The following is a 20,612-nucleotide window of genomic DNA, read 5'->3' on the forward strand; positions in this document are numbered from 1 at the left end:
GACTGAAGGCAAGAATTGCCTTCCTAAAATGCTCTCAATGGCTCCTAGCTGCCTTGGGGCTATAAAAGGGACCCCTAGGCGCATGGAGGAGTACACCAAGCATTCTCAAAGCATTCCTAAGCACCAAGACTTCGATTCCGCGCATTTGATTCTTTGTGATAGCATCTAGAGCTCTATTTGAGTTGTGAACTCTTCGGGTTGTGTTGTGAGCTCTTGTTGCGACTTGTGTGCATGTTGACATTCTGATTTTGTGTCTTGTGTGCATTGCTCATCCCTCCCTTACTTCGTGCTTCTTTGTGAACATCAAAGTGTAAGGGCGAGATGCTCCAAGTTGTGGAGATTCCTCGCGATCGGGATATAGTAAAGCAAAGCAAAACACCGTGGTATTCAAGTGGGTCTTTGGACCGCTTGAGAGGGGTTGATTGCAACCCTCGTCCGTTGGGACGCCACAACGTGGAGTAGGCAAGTTTTGTACTTGGCCGAACCACGGGATAAACCACTGTGTCTATCTGTGTTGATCTTCTTGTGGTTATCGTGTCTTGCTTAGACTCCTCTCTAGCCACTTGGCGATTATTGTGCTAACGCTTAATCAAGTTTTTGTGGCTTTAAGTTTAAGTTTTACAGGATCACCTATTCACCCCCCCCCCCTCTAGGTGCTCTCAATTGGTATCAAAGCCGTTCTCTTCACAAAGGGACTAATCGCCCGAAGAGATGGATCCTAAGGGCAAGGGGATTGTGATCAATGATAAGGAGAAGGAGTCTTTCGTCAACAAGCCGAAGGATGACAAGCCTACCGACTCGGGCTCGGGCCACAAACGAAAAGACGGGAAGAAGAAGAAGAAGACAAGACGCATCAAGGAGATCGTCTACTACGACGACAGCGACGAGTCCACTTCTTCCCAAAAGGACAACGACGACAACGACTACGACAAAAGAAAGACGGTTAATTCAAACTTCTCTTTCGATTATTCTCGTATTCCACATAGCTCAAATACACATTTGCTTTCCATTCCTCTTGGCAAACCTCCACACTTTGATGGGGAGGACTACGGATTTTGGAGTCACAAAATGCGGAGTCACTTGTTCTCTCTCCATCCAAGCATATGGGAGATTGTAGAGAGTGGAATGAAATTTGATAGCTCGGATAGTCCCATGTTTATAAATGAACAAATCCATAAAAATGCACAAGCTACTACTGTCCTTTTAGCATCTTTGTGCAGGGAAGAGTACAATAAGGTGAGCGGCTTGGACAATGCCAAGCAGATCTGGGACACCCTCAGAATCTCACATGAGGGGAACAACGTCACCATGCTCACCAAAATGGAGTTGGTGGAAGGGGAGCTTGGAAGATTCACAATGATAAGGGGAGAGGAGCCAACCCAAACATACAACCGGCTCAAGACCCTCATCAACAAGATAAGGAACTACGGAAGCACGCGATGGACGGACCACGACGTCGTTCGCCTAATGCTAAGGTCCTTTACTGTACTTGATCCACATCTGGTGAACAATATTCGTGAAAATCCTAGGTACACCAAGATGTCACCCGAAGAAGTTCTTGGGAAGTTCGTAAGTGGGCGAATGATGATCAAGGAGGCGAGGTACGTGGATGATGCGCTAAATGGCCCAATCCATGAGCCTCAAACCATCGCCCTCAAAGCAACGAGAAGCAAGGAGACGCTACCTAACAAGGTGGCACAAGTTGAGGCGGCTAGGCTCAATGATGAAGAGATGGCCCTCATCATCAAGCGCTTCAAGACGACGCTAAAGGGACGCAAGGGGCAGCCTAACAAGAACAAGACGAAGGGGAAGCGCTCATGCTTCAAATGTGGTAAGGTTGGTCATTTTATCGCTAACTGTCCCGATAATGATAGTGACCAGGAACAAGGGAACAAGAGGGAAAAGAAGAAAGCTTACAAGAAGGCTAAGGGCGAGGCACACCTTGGCAAGGAGTGGGACTCGGATTGTTCGTCGTCCGACTCCGACAACGAAGGACTCGCCGCCACCGCCTTCAACAAATCGGCCCTCTTCCCCAACGGGCGTCACACATGCCTCATGGCGAAGGAGAAGTCATATTTGGACTCATCAAATTTGCTTTTAATTCTAGTCCAAATATCATGTGCATCATGAATGGATTCGTTATAACTTGATATGAAGGCACGATAATCTTCATTGCTAAGAGAATTACTTAAGATGTCATAAGCTAGGTAGTTTAAGCGAAAACATCTTTGATCTTCCTCGGAAGCATTTTTCCTATCATAACTAGGAGGAATGATACTCTTGTCTAAAATTTGCTCTAATTGAGGATCTACAGTTCTAAAAGCATTTATCACCCTAGTAGACCATGAATCATAATTAGAGCAATCAGAAAGTAATATCTCAAGAGTTACCTCCTTGTTCTCCTTGGTCTTCTTGTTCTTTTGGGATCTTCTTCGAGCCATCACTTCGAGTTGTTAGACTCAATATGAAGTGCCTAGCTCTGATACCAATTGAAAGTCACCTAGAGGGGGGTGAATAGGCGAAACTTGAAAATTAAAACTTTATCCCCCAACTAGATCCCTTGATTAGTGGTTAGAACAAGATATACAATTATCAGAGTATAAAAACTAAGTCTTTGCTTGTAAAGAGTATTGCTTTCAAATAATGTGGGATTGATAAAACAATACAACTAATAGGTCTATGAGAATAAAGCAAGGGGGCTTAGATAAGAAGAGCAATGACACAAGTTCTTTCTTGTGATGTGTTGCTTCACTACATGAGAATTTAACTTAAAGCAACACCAAATAGTATTAGCAAAGAATAGTGCAAGAAAACTTATAAAGGGAAAGAACAAACAAATCACAAGCAATAAGCACACGAGACACGTGTGATTTGTTTTACCGAGGTTCGGCACTCGAAGGCCTAGTCCCCGTTGAGGAGTCCACTAAGGACAGGTCTCTTTCAACCCTTTCCCTCTCTCCACCGATCACCAAAGACCGGCGAGCTCTTCTTCTTCTCAAGGATCACTTAAGACCCCGCAAGGATCACCACACTCTTTGGTGTCTCTTACTAGCTTTACAAGCCTCCAAAACTTTGGAGGAAGTTTAAAGGGAGTCAAAACTCCACGCGCAAATGAACACAAAGATGTAGCACACACTATCTCTCAATGAATCTCACAAGGCACTAGTGCTAAACTCAAATGAGTAGCCCTCTCTTGCTTGCTCTCTCTTTTGTGGCACTTGTGTTGGTTGTAGTGGTCTAAATCTTATGTATAGGATGGATCAATGAATAGAGGTGGTTGGGAGGGCTTGAATATGTCAACTAGATGACTTGGAATGTTGCTTGGGCTCCCACACCTTAAAGTGGTCGGTTGGGGTGGTATTTATAGCCACCAACCAAAATGTAGCCGTTGTAGAAGGCTGCTGGCGATGGGTGCACCGGACAGTCCGGTGCGCCACCGGACAGTGTCCGGTGCAACGCCACGTCATCCTCCCGTTAGGGCTTGGAGCTGGTCGACCGTTGGAGGTTTTGTCCTCATGCGGCACCGGACAGTCCGGTGCTACACCGGACAGTCCGGTGCCCCTCTGACCAACTGCTCTGACTTATGCCGTGTTCACTGTGCTGCACTGTTTACTGTCAGAGTCGACCGTTGCGCGCAGGTGATCGTTGCTCCGCTGGCCCACCGGACAGTCCGGTGAATTATAGTGGAGCTGCGCCCGGGAAACCCGAAGCTGAAGAGTTTGAGATCGATCCTCCCTGGTGCACCGGACACTGTCCGGTGGCACACCGGACAGTCCAGTGCGCCAGACCAGGGAGCACTTCGGTTTCCTTTGCTCCTTTCTTTTTGAACCCTTTTTAATCTTTGTATTGATTTTGAGTTGAACCTTTGGCACCTGTAGAACATATACTCTAGAGCAAACTAGTTAGTCCAATTGTTTGTGTTGGGCAATTCAACCACCAAAACTCATATAGGAAAAGGTTTGACCCTATTTCCCTTTCAGTCCGCCAACCCCATGACTTAGCAACTTTTCAAACACGCTTTCGAAAAGATTTTTAACTCTCGAAACTGAAGCGTTGTTAGTCCTCATGCAAATGCAACCACTAGATGCTCTATGAGGCACTAAGTTTTACACAGACCAAAGTCATTGACCCCTCTTAATAGTACGACCATCTAGCCTACTAATCCGGTCAAATATCTTCTCTAAACTCCTGGAGACCAGCAAAAACAAAAACCTATGTTATACCTTTGCCTTCACTTGATCCACAACCAATGCTTATAAGTCTCCAAGATTTTTTGTTCTATGTGGTCCAACCTGCATTCTTATTTCTCCAAGAACCGTTAGTCCACAAATAGTTGTCATTAATTACCAAAACATCACTAAGGGGCCTAGATGATTCACAATCTCCCCCTTTTTGGTAATCGATGACAACACTACACATTTTATCCAAGAGAAGTTTTGATTTTCAAATTGAGCACCTTTGGGATACCATAGACCAATATTGGGGGTATACTTCAAATATCTTAGAATTCTTTTTACGGCCTTCAAGTGAATCTCTCTAGGTGAAGCTTGAAATCGAGCACACATGCAAACACTAAACATAACATCGGGCCTAGATGCGACAATGTAAAGCAAACTACCAATTATTGAGCGAAAAAGTTTTTGATCAACCATAGTACCTCCCTCATCTAAGTCTAGATGACCATTTGTTGCCATAGGAGTCTTGATAGGCTTTGCATTCTCTAAGCCAAACTTCTTGAGCATATCCTTCAAATATTTTGATTGACTTATAAAGATTCCATCTTTCAATTGTTTGATTTGAAGACCGAGAAAGAAGCTCAATTCTCCTATCATAGACATTTCAAATTCTTTTGACATCATTTTTCCAAACTCCTCACAAAACAATTCATTAGTAGATCCAAAAATAATATCATCAACATAATTTGACAAACAAACAAATCTTTGCCAATTCTTTTAGTGAATAGGGTAGTGTCAACCTTCCCAATTTTAAAGTCTTTGGAAAGCAAGAAATCCCTAAGCCTTTCATACCAAGCGCGTGGGGCTTGCTTAAGCCCATAGAGAGCTTTAGAAAGCTTGTACACGTGGTTAGGTCTTTTGGGGTCCTCAAAACCGGGAGGTTGTTCAACATACAGTAGTTCACTAATCTTACCATTTAGAAAGGCACTCTATACATCCATTTGGTAGAGCTTGATATTATGAGCACAAGCATAAGCAAGAAGGATCCGAATGCTTCCAATCTTGCCACGGGAGCAAATGTCTCACCGAAATCCAATCCCTCTATTTGAGTATACCTTTGTGCCACTAATCTTGCCTTGTTTCTTACTACTAATCCATCTTCATTGTGCTTGTTGCGAAACACCCATTTGGTACCAATAACATTGTGGTTCTTTGGTCTCTCAACAAGCTCCCAAACTTCATTTCGAGTGAAGTTATTTAATTCTTCATGCATTGCATTCACCTAATCAACATCAAGTAGAGCTTCATCTACACGGTTAGGTTCCATACAAGATACAAAAGAGAAATGTTCACAAAATGAAGCTATACGAGAGCGAGTTTGAACACCCTTACTAATGTCACTCACAATTTGATCAACTAGGTGATCCTTCACAATAGAATGATGGATTCTTGATACCATTTGAGAATTACTAGTTCAAGCATGAGGAGGGACCGAATGACTTGAAGTATCTTGATCATGAGTATCCATACTTTCATCATTTTGTTGGCTTTGGTGATTTTCTTCATTTAGGGTTGAAGAGGATGGAATGACAACCACACTATTATCATCATCATCTTCTCTTGGCTTTATTTCACCAATAGCCATTGTTTTCATAGCATCTCTCAATTGAGCTCCACCAACATCATCAAGATTATCGTTTTCATCTTGAGACCTATTTGTTTCATCAAACTCAACATCATATGCTTCTTCAATAATACCATGAATCTTGTTGAAAACTCTATAAGCCTTGCTATTTGATGAATATCCAAGTAGAAAACCTTCATCACATTTCTTCTCAAATTTAGAGAGCCGGTTTCCCTTTCTCAAAATATAGCATTTGCAACCAAATACTCTAAAATATGAGATATTTGGCTTTCTACCAATGAGCAATTCATAGGGAGTTTTCTTCAAGAGCTTGTGACAATATAGCCTATTTGATGAGTGACAAGCGATGTTTATGGCCTCGGCCCAATAAGAATCTGACACATTATATTCCGCTAGCATAGACCTAGCCATATCAATGAGAGTCCTATTCTTCCTTTCAACAATACCATTTTGTTCCGGAGTATATTTGGAAGAAAATTCATTTTTAATACCCTTGTCATCACAATATTCATCAATTCTAGCATTTTTTAATTCCGACCCATTATCACTTCTAACTTTCTTGATATCAAAATCAAATTGGTTTTGAGCCAATATAGCAAATGACTTGAATGTTTCAAACACATTAGATTTATCCCGAAGAAAGTAAACCCAAGTGAATCAAGAATAATCATCCACAATCACAAGGCAATAGGAATTTCCGCCAATACTCACAAAAGATGTTGGCCCAAATAAATCCATGTGAAGTAATTCTAAAGGCCGATGAGTAGACATTTGACTCTTATTTGGATGAGTATTTGTCACTTGCTTCTCGGCTTGACAAGAGCTACACAATTTGTTCTTCTCAAATTTCACATCTTTCAAGCCCCGAACTAAGTCATGTTTGGTTAAACGGTTGAGTTGCTTCATTCCAACATGACCAAGTCTTCCATGCCATAACCAACCTAGTGAAGCTTTTGAGAATAAACAAGTTGTGAGCTTTGCCTCACTAGATGAGAAATCAACAAGATAAAGATTTTCATATTTAAATCCTTTAAACTTGAGATTGCTACCATCAACACTAGAGATAATAACATCATCAACTGTAAAATTGCAACTAAATCCTAGATCACATAATTGAGCTACGAATAGTAAATTAAAATTCAAAGACTCAACCAAGAGCACATTTAATATGGAATGATCATTTGAAATAGCAATTTTACCCAAACCTTTAACCTTTCCTTTGCGATTATCTCCAAATGTGATACTATCATAACTTGAGCAATCTTCCACACTCATTTGGGTGAACATTTTCATATCTCCGGTCATGTGTTAAGTGCATCCACTATCCAACACCCAATGATTCCCTCCCGCCTTGTAGTTCACCTTAGCATCTCCCTTTGCCATGAGACAATGAGGGGATGAGAAAAGTGAAGGGGCTTCCTTGATGGCAATTCTGGCATTAAGCTTGGATGAGGTGTCATCATCATCATCATCATCATCCGAGCTAGCATCCGAATCCCATTCAACTAGGTAGGCTTTACCATCTTTCTTCTTCTTGTAGAATTTCTTCTTCTTCCGAGCTATCATAGAAAGACAAAGACAAAAGGGGAAAGGGAAGGAAGCAGCAGATCAACAAGTGAAGCATTCAAAATAAAGAACTTCTAGAGTTGATTAGTGAAGGCCAAGTTTTTGAAGCAATAGAACATCCTGATGGGCCGATCAACCAGGGATATGGACCCAACTGAAAGACGTACTCATGCTAAGGTTGTAAAGATGGTCAAAAAGAACTTGGCCTGGTAGATGACGAAGAAGAGGATCCGGAAGCAGAACTTGAAGAGAAGGAAAATTAGATTTATGTAGTCTTTAAATCATCATGTAATTATATTTTAATTATTATACACTTTATAATTTTTAATTCGACAAAAAATATTATGTTGTGTGATTTCTGATCATTGAAATAAATCTGCGTGAGTTAATTAATTTTAAAATAAAAAAGTTGGTGTGGCTATAGACTGAGGATGTAGCCTGCTGCAGACTATACATTGGAGTAGCAGGGACGAGAGTGGAGTTGAGAGTTAATGTGGCAGAGGTGAGAGGGGGATGGTTAGAGCTAGAAACGAGTAGAACCGAGCTCGGCTCGTCTACAACACGAGCTCAAGGATGAGGCTCGCCTTGGCTCAAAGTTCGATCGTGTGCTGGCTTGGCTCGGTGCGAGCCACACTTTGATAAATATAATTATATTATATATTAAATTAATATTATTTAAATATGAAATATAATATCATTATTCAATATTATAAGCAATTGAAAATTTTAATTGTTATCTATTTTATCATTAAAGTCTAAGAAATGAATCGATAATCCATTATGATTTTATAGATTAATTAATTCAGTACAGTTGACGCAGTCAGAACAACTGATTCTATAAATTAATTAATTCAGTATAATTGACGCAGTCAGAACAACTCGGCTCATTCCCCGACGAGCCTAAAATTTAGGTTCGACTCTTCTTGAGACTCGCGAGTCGGTTCAATCTCGAGCCAGCTCACGAGCCTCAAACTTATTTTTTAGTCCTAGATGGTGCACTAGAACTTCATTAGGTCTGAACTTCATTAGGTCTGTGACTCCGTATAATATGTACTAAGAGTTATATTCTTTGTTTTTTTATTTATTACGTTTTAGTTTAAAAATAAAATAACCGATGATAAATGGCAACGATTAATATGCAAGCAGCCATTATGTGCAAGCGTACAAGCAGATCTTTTAGTCCGTTAGATCTTGATCTAACTGTATGCTATATTTAGCATTTAAATCCTCTCACTACCATCTCGTGTAGTTTTATAAAAAAAACCCTAACAAACCACGGTTACACATACGGCTGGATCTAGATCTAACGGATCAAAAAAGCTGTTTACACACTTGCACATAGTAACTGCTTGCATAATAGTCGTTGCCATGATAAATAGCCCAGAACTGATGTTGTTTGGAGCGATGAAATGAAAAGAATAGAGAGAGGCAACCATACCAAAACGCATGGCGAGGAGGAACGGCTGACACACAATTTCTCAGGACTCAGGAGGGACGAGCAGAGTTTCAACTCTGGAAAGAGGAAAGTGAAGGCGGCCGAAACCGAAAACCAACCACACCACCCAGTAGAAGTCGCTGATCGTGGCGGAGAGGGACAACCACACACAGTTCCCTCAGCCTCTGGCGGCAGAGGCTGAGCCGGGGAGGCGCCTCCCTCTCCCCTCCCTCGCCTCCTACTCTCCTGTCTTTCTCCAATGGCGGCGATTACCGCGCCGCCGGCCCCTCATCCGGCCTCCACCTCATGCCGCCGCCGCGCGCCACTCATCCGCTTCGCCGCCTCCTCGTCCCCGTCCTCCCGCTTCCGCCCATCCTCCTCCTCCTCCTTCCCGGGCGCAGCCGGCAGCAGCAGCGGCGGCGGGGGCGAGATCCTCCACGTCTCGCCGCTTCCCCCGCCCGCCGCGCCCCCGGGGGCCCCCGTCTACGTCACGCTCCCAGCCGACGTCGTCGGCCCGGGGGGCCGCGTCGCGCGCCGCCGAGCCATGGGGGCCTCGCTCGCCGCCCTTGCCGCCGCCGGCGTCGCGGGCATCGCCGTCGAGCTCTGGTGGGGCGTCATCGAGCGCCACCGCCCCGGGGAGTACGACTGGGCCGGCTACCTCGAGCTCGCCGCCATGGCCCGACGCCACGGCCTCCGCGTGCGCGCCATCCTCGCCTTCCACCAGTGCGGCGCCGGACCACATGACCCGCCCTGGTGCGTCTCTCCACCCCTTGCCTTCATCATCAGCTCCTACGAAGATCCCTCTTTTTTTCTCCCCCGTCCCACCCTCTGCTATGCTCTTCACTTCCTTTTGTTAGGTTCAACTATACGTACAGTAGTACACGTATATGCTTCAGAGTTGAACACATGTGGACGGGGTGCATGTGGAAACTCACTTCTTTGGAACAAATTGTAGATAAAAAAGGCTGCATTTATACTTCTCGGTGGTATAATGCTATGCGCAGTTGTTAATTGCTAATGTCTATGGGCCATGCAAGTATGGTCAGCTCATCATTTAAACTTAAATTCACATCGTGGTGGAGTTGAACACATCTGCTGACTGCTGCCCAACTTGAAGATTGATGACCAATTCAATTCATAACTATTTTGCTAGGTTGTGTAACTATTTGTGTGGCGATCTGGTTTCTCTTCAGAATTGACCGAATTTATTGGTAATTGTGGTTATATCATTAGCTACACGCGACATGCACTTTTGCGGTGCTATGTGGCACAGAGCATTTAGTAAAAAAATTCCATTATTTGTCGACGCTCACGATCTATGATTTGTTATTTTAGCTCATGATGTATGTAATGCAATGCCTATAAAATAGTTGGATTTTATTTACTGCTATCGTTTAGCACTGGTATTCTATACACCGCTAAATGGTAATGAGCATGCTTGCTCATGGATTCCCTATCTAAACATCACAGATTGCCATGCTAAGCATGACCGCATTGCACTGATACCGCTCGCATTACATTGAAGAGAAGTGCTTCCCTTACACACGTGTGCACCCAACAATAAGGCTACAATTAAGGTCTAAAGCAGAGAAATCTAAAAAAACTCGACCTACGGGGTATGGCAGCCCCCGAGTATTGCACTATTAAGACCTTTTCACGCAGTTCGAGAAAACCGCTGAACCATACCCTACCCATACACAAAGGCATCATAGCCCATGTGAGAATGACCATGACCAGAGCCGGATCTTAGACCTGTGCTAGTATGGGGCAAACAAGGATTTTTTTTTAACTCTAGCCTGAAATTCGCTCTCACGAGAAGTCAAACTCAGGACATGAGAAGTGCTACATTAAGACCACCTAACCAACTCAGTCAGAGGCCTTTTCGAGAAGTAGATGAATCTAGTGGAGAGGGAGGGAGACTGATAACCGTTGTAAATTTTGCTGTTTGAGCTCAACTCAACTGCTCAAGTCATTAGGGTCCACTTCAATATGATCATGTGAAGCCTAAATGAATTTTTGTAACTTGTATCTGAGCATTTTAAGTTTTTAACCAATGGATTGCCTCAAAACATCATTCTCTTTTATATCAGATGTGCTGGTAACAATTCCTTCCCAAAATGACAGCTACAGTTAAATTGGAACATTTATTCGTATGATCTACCAAGTAATGTGAAACTATATGGCATTGTCTCAGCTGTTCATGAAATAGATCCCCAATGAGGTTACCATTTAGTAAATGTTTTTCCTTCTTGCTGTTTCAAGGTGTCCTGTTACAACCAACTTATTATTAATTTCTTTTTGTTGCTGTGGTGTAAAAGTTCAATCAGTTGTTTTTGCATTGATGCACACACAAGCATATCTCTTTTTTGTTCATGGTTGGAATTTACTACCTTTCCAGGATTCCTTTGCCACAATGGGTTCTTGAGGAGATGGATAAGGTTCCGGACCTGTCATATACCAATAGATACCAGAAGAGAAACAGAGAATACATATCACTGGGATGTGATATTCTTCCTGTTCTGAAAGGAAGATCACCTATGCAAGCTTACTCCGACTTCATGAGAAGCTTCCGCAATACTTTCGAAGATTACCTTGGGGCCATAGTAACAGTTTGTATTCTCCCTGTTTTTAAAACACATAAGATTAATTCTGAACAACCAAAGGATGTATCTCTAATAACATTGTATCTCAGGAAGTTCAAGTTGGAATGGGCCCAGGAGGTGAGCTTAGGTATCCATCATGCCCAACTGAGAAGCTAAATCAGCCAGGCAGTTCGTCTGAACTTGGAGAGTTTCAATGTTATGATAAGGTATGGTGAGAAATAAAATTCTTTCTCTAAAATCTCTACAAAATGGAATGTTTTTGGTAGAGTGGGACTGTGGGAGACATGTCAGTCCCAACGTTGTTTACTCTACTTGTGCAATTCGATATGCAATGTCTATTTGTATCTTGAACTTGTAATTAGTACTAATAATATGGGTTAGCTGTCTACCATTTGGGTTTATAATTATACTGAGTCTTTTATATGTGAATTTGCATTTGTAGAAATGACTTGTATGTTCTGTTCTAAATTGTCGTTTTGGCCATGCAGCAAGGACAACGTCTGCATTTCTGAAATGATTTCTATTCATGCATCTTATGCTATGTTACCATCACAATATTTTTAAAAAACTCGACCTACAGGGTAAGACAGCCCTCGGATATTGCATTAAGAAAAATACTTTGTGACACCATAGCTCATGAGAGAACGACCATGACCAGAGCCAAAACCTATGCTTTAGCGTAGGACAGACGAGATTTTTTTAATCTTAGCTTGAAATCCGCTCTCACGGGAAGTTGAATTCAAAACTTGAGAAGTGCTACTTAGACCATCTAACCAACTCAACTCAGCTAGAGGCCCTTTTGCCCATCACAAAATTTAACTACTGACAGATGTGCTCTGTTGACAGTTTATGCAAGCATCATTAAGTGCTCGTGCACAAATTTTTGGGTTACAAGAATGGGGTAATGATGGTTCAACTGGCACAGATGGTTCGCAGAAGAACCTTGAAGAAGCAAGTTTTTTTAGGCTTGATGGAGGATATTGGGATACACCTTATGGTCACTTTTTCCTTGAGTGGTATTCAGGAATGCTTCTTCTCCATGGAGAGAGGCTATGCATGATAGCTGATGCAATCTTCTCTGGTACTGGTGTGACCATCTCAGGGAAGGTTGCTGGCATACATTGGCACTACTATACTTGTTCACATCCATCTGAACTGACAGCTGGCTACTACAATACACTACTAAGAGATGGCTATCTTCCTATAGCTCAAATGTTTGCCAAATACAAAGCTGCATTGTGCTGCAGTTGTTTCGACCTGAGGGACACAGAAAGAACAGATTCTGAGAGCAGCCCAGAAGGTACTCTCCGGCAGCTTGCGGGTGCTGCTAAAATGTGCGGCCTTCCTCTTAATGGTGAGAATTCTATGACAAGGCTGGATGATGCATCACTGAATCAAGTCATAAGAAGCTCAAGGCTATACTCAGGCCGTACTTCAGGAACATCCTTTTCCTTTAACTATGTTAGGATGAACAAAAGCTTGTTTGAATTTCACAATTGGAATCGATTTACAAAGTTTGTTAGGCAGATGTCAGATGCTAGGACCTTTCTAGCAAGACTGTATGTCAGGAGAGGGCAGCAATGCTTGTCTTCAATGTCGGTTGTTTGGGTGGTTAGTCGGGCTTGTGTATATACATGAAAGTTGTCGAAAGCTACTGGGGAAATCATGTGCTTGTAATCTCAGCAATCAATGATTCGACCACTGTGGAAGTAAATGTTTTGCTCAGTACATGGCTTGTTCGCTGCGGCTTGCTGCGGCTGCAATCCGGCTGCGGCTGCGGCTTCTACAGTATTTTTCTCTCTATGGATTGCAGCTGCAGCAGTCCAAACAGCTGCAACAGTGTCGGCTTGCAGCCTGCCGAACACGCCCATGGCTCATTTAGTTGCCAGAAGGGCAGGCAGGCTTATGCTCTCAAGGCTGTACTGATTTCATGCGTATGCATATATTAGTTTCATGCATATGCCATTGCTGAACAAAATTTATATTTATTTGTTGTAAAGTGGCAGTGTAGTTGCTGCCAACAATATTGAATCTTGAAAAATATGCTCCTGTTAAAGGTCCCACGAGGGTCCTGTTTAGCCATTGTAGAAATACTTAGTTGGAGCCTTCTGTTTTCTCCTTCCAATATGAATGCTTTTAAACTATATGCTTATGGTAATATGTATACTTGTCACAAATGTCAAATATAAGTTCATCTAAGTTTACCCGAAGTCAATTTTTTTCTAACTTTGACTAACAATATTATAAAATTGATTGACAACGAATGGAGTACGATCCATTACTGAGCAATGCTGGATTCACAAGAGGTCTACTGGTATCCATTTCTTTTTTTTATAAAACACATTAATATATATATATATATATATATATATATATATATATATATATATATATATATATATATATATATATATATATATATATATATATATATATATATATACAGTTTCTATAAAATCAACGCCATGGTAAAAGACGTGAGATATGTGAATTTTATTGATATGATTTTTAGACACTAAGCATGAAGCTAATTTAACACATTTAACCATTTTGTCAAAACTTTGAAGTTCAATTTTTTTTAATATATTACATCCAATAGAAAGAAATGGAGGGAGTAAAGTGCAAGTGATACTACTTTATGAAGTTGCCAATTCTATCACCGCAATAAGTTAAAACCAGCATGCGTCTCAACTTCATGGATCACAAAGATATAAATAAAATGTATAAACGTGTTTACAGCATGGAATTATGACCTACGAAAATCTGCTGCAATTCCAATACAATGTAATCATTTTAACCCAACACTGTTCTGTGCAAATTCTAGACAATAACAAATTCAGTTTTTATAACTTGAAATAGAATTTCCAGCACATGATATATACAAAGTTGACTACAAGTGCGTTCTGCACAATTACATGTATTTTTTTGGGGGTAAAATACAATGATACATTTATCAAACACAATGAAACAGCTAAAGCTAACTAGCAACAAAACTACCAAGTGGAACTGAACTTTCGAGTCTACATTGATCAAAGCAAAAGGCTGACACGCATATCAACCAGAGCTTCCACAAGAACTGCCAAAGTGTGCTGCAATATCGCTAACCAGTAGCCTAATGACATGGCTGCCAGAAAGCCGCGAGATCTCCATGCATTCTTCCAAGTCTGCATTGCACGCCAACTTTACCCACTCATGGTCATCATCGAGATACTTGATATCGAACGTGCCAACATCCATCCTTAGCCTCTTCGCTACCTCCTCTTTCAATACAATAACACCACCTGAGCATGGGAAACGGAACCTCACAATATCTTCCTTAAAACTCGCCTTTATCGTTACAGTCCCTGAATGCTTCATTGACACCAAGTTGTTGGGAGGGGCCAAAAATGGTTGGTCCGATGTTGAAGTGAAGAGATTCTTCAAATCTTTGGAGCTACCAGAATCTTCAATCAGCATCCTTGAAAGTGGTAGTTGTGGTTCTTGAAAAGGTTCTTTGTTGAACTCCTCTTGATTAAGTTGAGGTTCTGCGAACATTGAAGCGATTGGCTTACAAACAAATGTTTGGTTTGCTGGACTTCCCTGGCATGAGCCTTCTGAAGTGCGTGAATTTATGCTGCCCTCTCCAGATGAACTTCTCGAGTGAGAAGCTTTGTCAGCTTCAAGCTGCACGTCATTGTTATTGTCTATAAATCCTTGCTGGGCCATGACTATATCAAAATGGTCATCATTTTCAAGCGACTTCTGCAAAGAATCTCTGTCAACACCAACAGCAAGATTCGAAAGTTCTGCCACTTTACTTTGAGTTAATTTCTCTACATTGAGAGACTCTGGTGAAGGGCCAACAGGTATAGGAAGAGGACCTGTGATAGATGTGAGATTAAATGCCGCATCGGAGCCTTGAACAGACTCGATCACCTGCTTTAATTTCGAGAGAGACCTGTTGACCTTATTAATTTTCCGAGATGGCCAACGAGAAATTCCATGCTGCCGGCAGATGCGTTTCATGGTTGTAGGACAAACTGCCAGATATAAAAAAAGTGAAACTAATTAATGCTCACAATCTCCAAGAGTCAACCCCTTACATCGTTATCACCACTGAAAAATCCGCTTTTTGCTGCCTCTGGTTCCTCTTTAGGTTCTATAAATCGCAATTGATGGAAACAGAAGTTGACAGCATAAAGGGTTTATAACAAGCGGACAACAGACACTCAAGACACAGGTAGCTCCTCTGCAAAACATGCGGCTATGGATAGGACGTTTCTAATAATAATAATACAGCAAGCAAATATTATATAGGCAACTGGCAGCATCCAATAAGTACAGGGATATCGAAAGAAATCCTTTCCAGGTTGTTTCTGCATACATGATCGCACAACCAATTTACCCAAATCCCAATTATCAAAGCAGTACGCTAGAATGACAGAGATCCAGTTTTGAGTCTCAAAGGCAATTAGGTCTAGGTCTAACCAAGTCATTGTCCTTTCAACAAGTATTTCATGCAGGTTCTACCTAACAACGATGTACAAAAAGTCTAAAACACTAAACTGTAGAGAAACCCAATTTCCCGAATCAACTTTTCCTGTTCTAAAATCCAAAGACCTCTGTGCAGACAGTATCTGCTATATAGTGCAGTATTTTGAGAATAGATTCTACTTAGTCCAACAATTTAACCATGGCTTCACGACATGGCAACACCATGAACTCAAAATAAAACGAAAATCTCATAAGCAAACATTTCAACTATGAATAAGCCATTTTAATTGTCGAGAAAAAGAATATCTTATTAGTTTGAAACTAAAAAATGAACAGTCCAGATTACCATTTCAAAACTTAAAGCGAAACTGCAATGAGCTGGATATGACCATCCAAAAGTTAGGTCAGGAACAGTGTCACTAAAAAGGAGTGCATTAAACTTGAGTGTTAGAAGTTAGAACATACCGCCAAGGCTTTTAGCTGCGTTTTTCAAGCTTCCAGAAAAATATTGCTGAAGAACCTCTAAACTGATAGTCTTTTCAGCTTTCCCACGTCTTCTTTCAGGGGGTTTGTTGGTTTTGTGAAGCAATGAAGAATCAGAAGCACCACTACCATTTGGTCTGCCAACAGAAGTACCATTGTCTTGAGAGTAGTCATCAGTCAACAATTGTCCCTCTGTGATATCCAAAACTTTCTGGTTCTCATTATCAAACTTGTGGGATCCTCCATGTCTATCATCCTCAGGTGATTCGCGAAGGGAACCATCAAACTGTGCATCTGTTTTGGATTCTTCATTCTCAAGTTTTAGCACATTACTAAGGTGAAGAGAAACCCCACTCAAATCATTGTCATCAACTAGCTTTAGGCTACGAAGACACCGCTTCATCAGAGTTAATATAGACTCCAGTAAGGCATTTTGGTCATCTTCGTCAATACAATCGAGTGGCAAAAAGAACTCTAATATGTAGTCGTCATTCCCGGTATAAGAACTTTGCAAGCATATTGCAAAGCAGCCAGACAACCCAAACATGCGAGCATAGTGTACAAGAGGATATGCCAACTTACAGAACTTGCGGATATCTTTTGAAAAGCAAGGTTTGTGTGAGATAAATGCCTTTCCAGAAACTCCTTGTCCCCTCTGTAGGTGATGCTCCACGCATGCATCTCTAAATCCCCACATATGAGCATCAATCACATGAAACGCCACATCACTAGTTGACATGCAGACTTCCCCCATGCAACTTCCATCGAAACTTAAGCAACTCTTCTTTAAACCACCACCATGTGCCAATACACTTCTATACTTGCAAGGAACCCAGGTTTGTGCCAAAGGAAGCTTGTGCTCTTCACATACTACAGTCAAGATCTCTAGTATTTCGACCAGAGCCGCTTGACGGCCTTCATTACATATCTGAAAAAACAAGACGGCGAACAAAAAAAATATAAGCCACCTAGAGCATGGCCAGAAATAATCTTCTTGTCCATAAACCATAATGTAACGAGTGAAGACTCACCTGGACATTTGGATGGTCCAGTATTTCAGTGCTTTTAAGATTTACCGCCTGCAGAAACAATACCAAAATATAAGATGATAGTTCAACAAAATTTACGCTACAGCTGGTTTTCTATAGCTCACATGTAAGGTTACTAGCATCAACCTTAAACAATCTGCTGCTCCACTGAATGTGCATGTGTTACTAAAAAAATTAAGCAACCAAAAGAGAAAAGGGACCAACCTCAAGTGCTTTGCAGACTTTATCGACCTCACAGGCATAGTTTATCTTCTTTGATGTCATTATAAGTTCGACGACAGCAATACACGACTGAGCAGAAGGATCAAAAACAGGCAGGGCAACCGTACCATGGACATTGTAACTGATCGCATGGTTAAGTCGTTGATACTCACCACTGCTATAGTACTGCACATTTGGTGTCCACTCAGGCACCTTTTGCTTGTAGACACGCCCAGGTAGGCCCAGGTCTCCAGCATTTTCCCCATCAACTGAAAACATGTACATCATGGATACAGCCCTGTACTGAAGTAGGCCAATGCTCTGGTGGTCAAGCACAAAAGGCTGTCCTGAAGTAGTAAGCACATAGCGGTCTCCGTTCTTGACTGGTGCCCAGACTTGGACCAACAGATGTTGATCTGTGGACTCCTTGAAGTACCGAAGGGCTTGTGTAAGCTTCTCCTTGAAGAAGCTAGAGTTATCTGTGCCATCTTCGTCCAGAGATAGATGAAACTGCCACTTGTGATTGATTTGATCAACTCTCTTGCCTGTAGTGTGAGAATTCCCTGGATAATAGAAGCATAATGATAAGGCAATGAAGGATGATATAACATCCTAGCCCTATAAGAAAGGGATGCCATTGAGTTCCAAACCTCCTAGCGCTCAAACGAATAGTTAGGTCCCTGTTTCTACCTATGGACAAACCAAGTTTACTGCAGGCATCGAAGCTGGGAAAAACATAATTGGTTTATGAACTCAATGAAGTTAGTAGCATCAATGCTTCGCCTTCACCACACAACAAAGAGAGAGTGTAGAGCCCATGCAGGAACGGTGTCCTAGTTTGTTTGGCACATACCAAGTAAAGTTGATCTCATTGTCTTAATTTAACTATAACAATGATAAGCAATATAATGAGACAAGCAAGGCATTATCCAACTGCTTCCACTTGGAATACATGCAATCTAGCATACAGCCCCATGGCGTCATAACCCACCGATAAATCTAGTAAATACAGCACCAGCTAGCTTTAGAGACAGCACACGAGCACTAGGAGACAGGGCAAAGTAGTCCACACGTTTGTATAGCGCACAAAGTATCGAATGAGTCGGAGTCGGGCAATAATGGCACAGGAAAGGAGGGCACTTGCTTTTTGTAAGCACAGTTAAACTTAGTCGAGTACAGCCTCCCCCTGTAGTGGAATCCAATTTGCCATCAACAAATCTTAGCAAAAATTAGCGTTAAAAACGAAACGTGGCCCCCACCGAGGGTCACCGCGGCACTAACTAGACGAACGCAGTCGAATCGTTGCAAACTAAGAGATGCGGATAACTTTCCCTCCATATTCTTGCGGGGCAAAGATTCAGTTTCATCAAAGACGAGTTTTTTTGGGAGGCCAATAACTTACTGTATTATATAGAGTATGAGCAGGAATAAAATAATTAAAATAAGTAAATAAGAGGGGTGGCATGCCAAAGTCAAACGTGAAGCTGATAGATAACAATGTTAGCAGTAGGCAGTAGCACTAGCGTATCGGTGATGGGAATATGAGCAAGATTCCAACTTTCCGCGAATCTAATCGACCGAAATCGCATGAAGGAGCGCTGGGAGCACAAAATCTCAGGGGATTGGAATCTCCTCATGGAGATTGAATTGGATCCCTTTTCCTTTTTTTCCTTATTTTCTTTCTCTACATCGAAATCGAAATCGAAATCGTGCCTAGGAAAAGGAAGAAAGATGAGATGAGACGATGTAATAAGTAGTCAGAAAGGAAGGAAGGCTCACCGGAGCGTGCCCGCTGGACCTCCTCGACGACGGCGGCTGCGACGGCTGCCTCCGGCGCGGCGGAGGGGGCGTCGAGCGGGAGCAGGTGGCGGTCCTCGAAGAGCCAGAGCGGCGAGGGCGGGGTGAGCCAGGACGAGGAGCTGGCCGGCAGCTGCGGGGAGGCGGAGACGGAGGAGAAGAGCATGGACGTGGTGAGCGAGTCGAAGGGCCAGGCGCCGCCGCTGCCGTCCCCGTGGGCGGAGGCGGGGGAGGGGTCGAAGTCCATGGGATGAAACCTTGCTGCTGCTGGCTGTGCTAGTGTGACCGGACGGCGAAAAGCGGCAGCTAGCGGCGACGTCGGCGGCGGAAGAGGAGGAGCAGGAGGCGACGGCGAGACGGGAGGAGGACGGGAGGAGGGAGTGGTGGAGGGGTGAGGTGCGGTGCCATGTGGGGGAGGGGGGGATCAAATGTGTGCCGCCGCGGCCCGTCGGGAAGGTCGTGGTGGACCGGAATAAGATAATGCCATGTCTGCCTCCGTCGACAACTGGGGTGGGCCCGGCACCATCTCCGTCTCCGTCTCCGTCTCCGTCTCCGTCTCCGTCCCCTACCGCCGGGGAGAGAGCTTCCGGAATCTACACAGGTGGGGTGGGTGCTACTGCTACCGTGATAATATATATTTATAATTAGTAAATATAATAGTAAATTACTCCAGGTTGGCGGTTGACTGGGCAGTCACTAGTGGGTTGGCAGAGAGAGAGAGAGGCCGGAATCAAAATATTCCGCAAGATTAACGTGAATGCATCTGCACTGCCACTGCGCTAGACTGATATCATAGCTGTGGCAGTGTAGATGTCCTAAGTTTTTTTACGAGCTTCTTATTTTGCTAATTCATTTCACGGGCTATATCTGTTTGATGTATTTTGCTAATTCATTTCACGGGCTATATCTGTTTGATGTCCTAAGTTTTTTTTAAAAAAAATTGAGATGTTTTCGACTCTTAGTGAAGTTAGAATGAATAGAGGTAACATAATGGCAGGTGTTGAGGACCAACAAACCTAAACACAAAATAGAGAAATAAATTATATTAGGTAGATTTTTTTCACGTACATAACCGTAGACCTTGAGAAGTTTTTATAGTGGTCTCCTCTTCGTAATTAATGTAAAAAGACTTCAATTATCCTATCAAATTATAGTTGTTTATTTGCATGAGGATAATAAATATTT

The 20,612-nt window shown here is 42.4% G+C and overlaps 2 protein-coding genes across 2 annotated transcripts; one reads left to right on the forward strand and one right to left on the reverse strand.

Moving 5' to 3' along the window:
* Positions 1–8,957: 8,957 nt before the first annotated feature.
* On the forward strand, positions 8,958–13,135 carry LOC100194176 (Beta-amylase 3 chloroplastic). The gene is made up of 4 exons (NM_001139224.1): positions 8,958–9,574; positions 11,220–11,430; positions 11,514–11,630; positions 12,271–13,135. The coding sequence occupies exons 1-4, from the start codon at positions 9,081–9,083 to the stop codon at positions 13,060–13,062; spliced, it is 1,614 nt and encodes a 537-aa protein (NP_001132696.1). The 5' UTR covers positions 8,958–9,080; the 3' UTR covers positions 13,063–13,135.
* A 1,107-nt stretch (positions 13,136–14,242) lies between these two features.
* Positions 14,243–20,181, reverse strand: LOC103635017 (protein NLP3). Its single transcript, XM_008657585.3, has 5 exons — positions 19,410–20,181; positions 17,634–18,193; positions 17,412–17,459; positions 16,363–17,308; positions 14,243–15,443 (listed from the first exon to the last, which is right to left on the reverse strand). Exons 1-5 carry the CDS (start codon positions 19,672–19,674, stop codon positions 14,479–14,481), a joined length of 2,784 nt encoding a protein of 927 aa, XP_008655807.1. The 5' UTR covers positions 19,675–20,181; the 3' UTR covers positions 14,243–14,478.
* Between the last annotated feature and the right edge of the window lie 431 nt (positions 20,182–20,612).

This window comes from Zea mays, chromosome 8 (genome assembly GCF_902167145.1).
Source record: "Zea mays cultivar B73 chromosome 8, Zm-B73-REFERENCE-NAM-5.0, whole genome shotgun sequence".
NCBI classification, from domain to species: Eukaryota; Viridiplantae; Streptophyta; class Magnoliopsida; order Poales; family Poaceae; genus Zea; species Zea mays.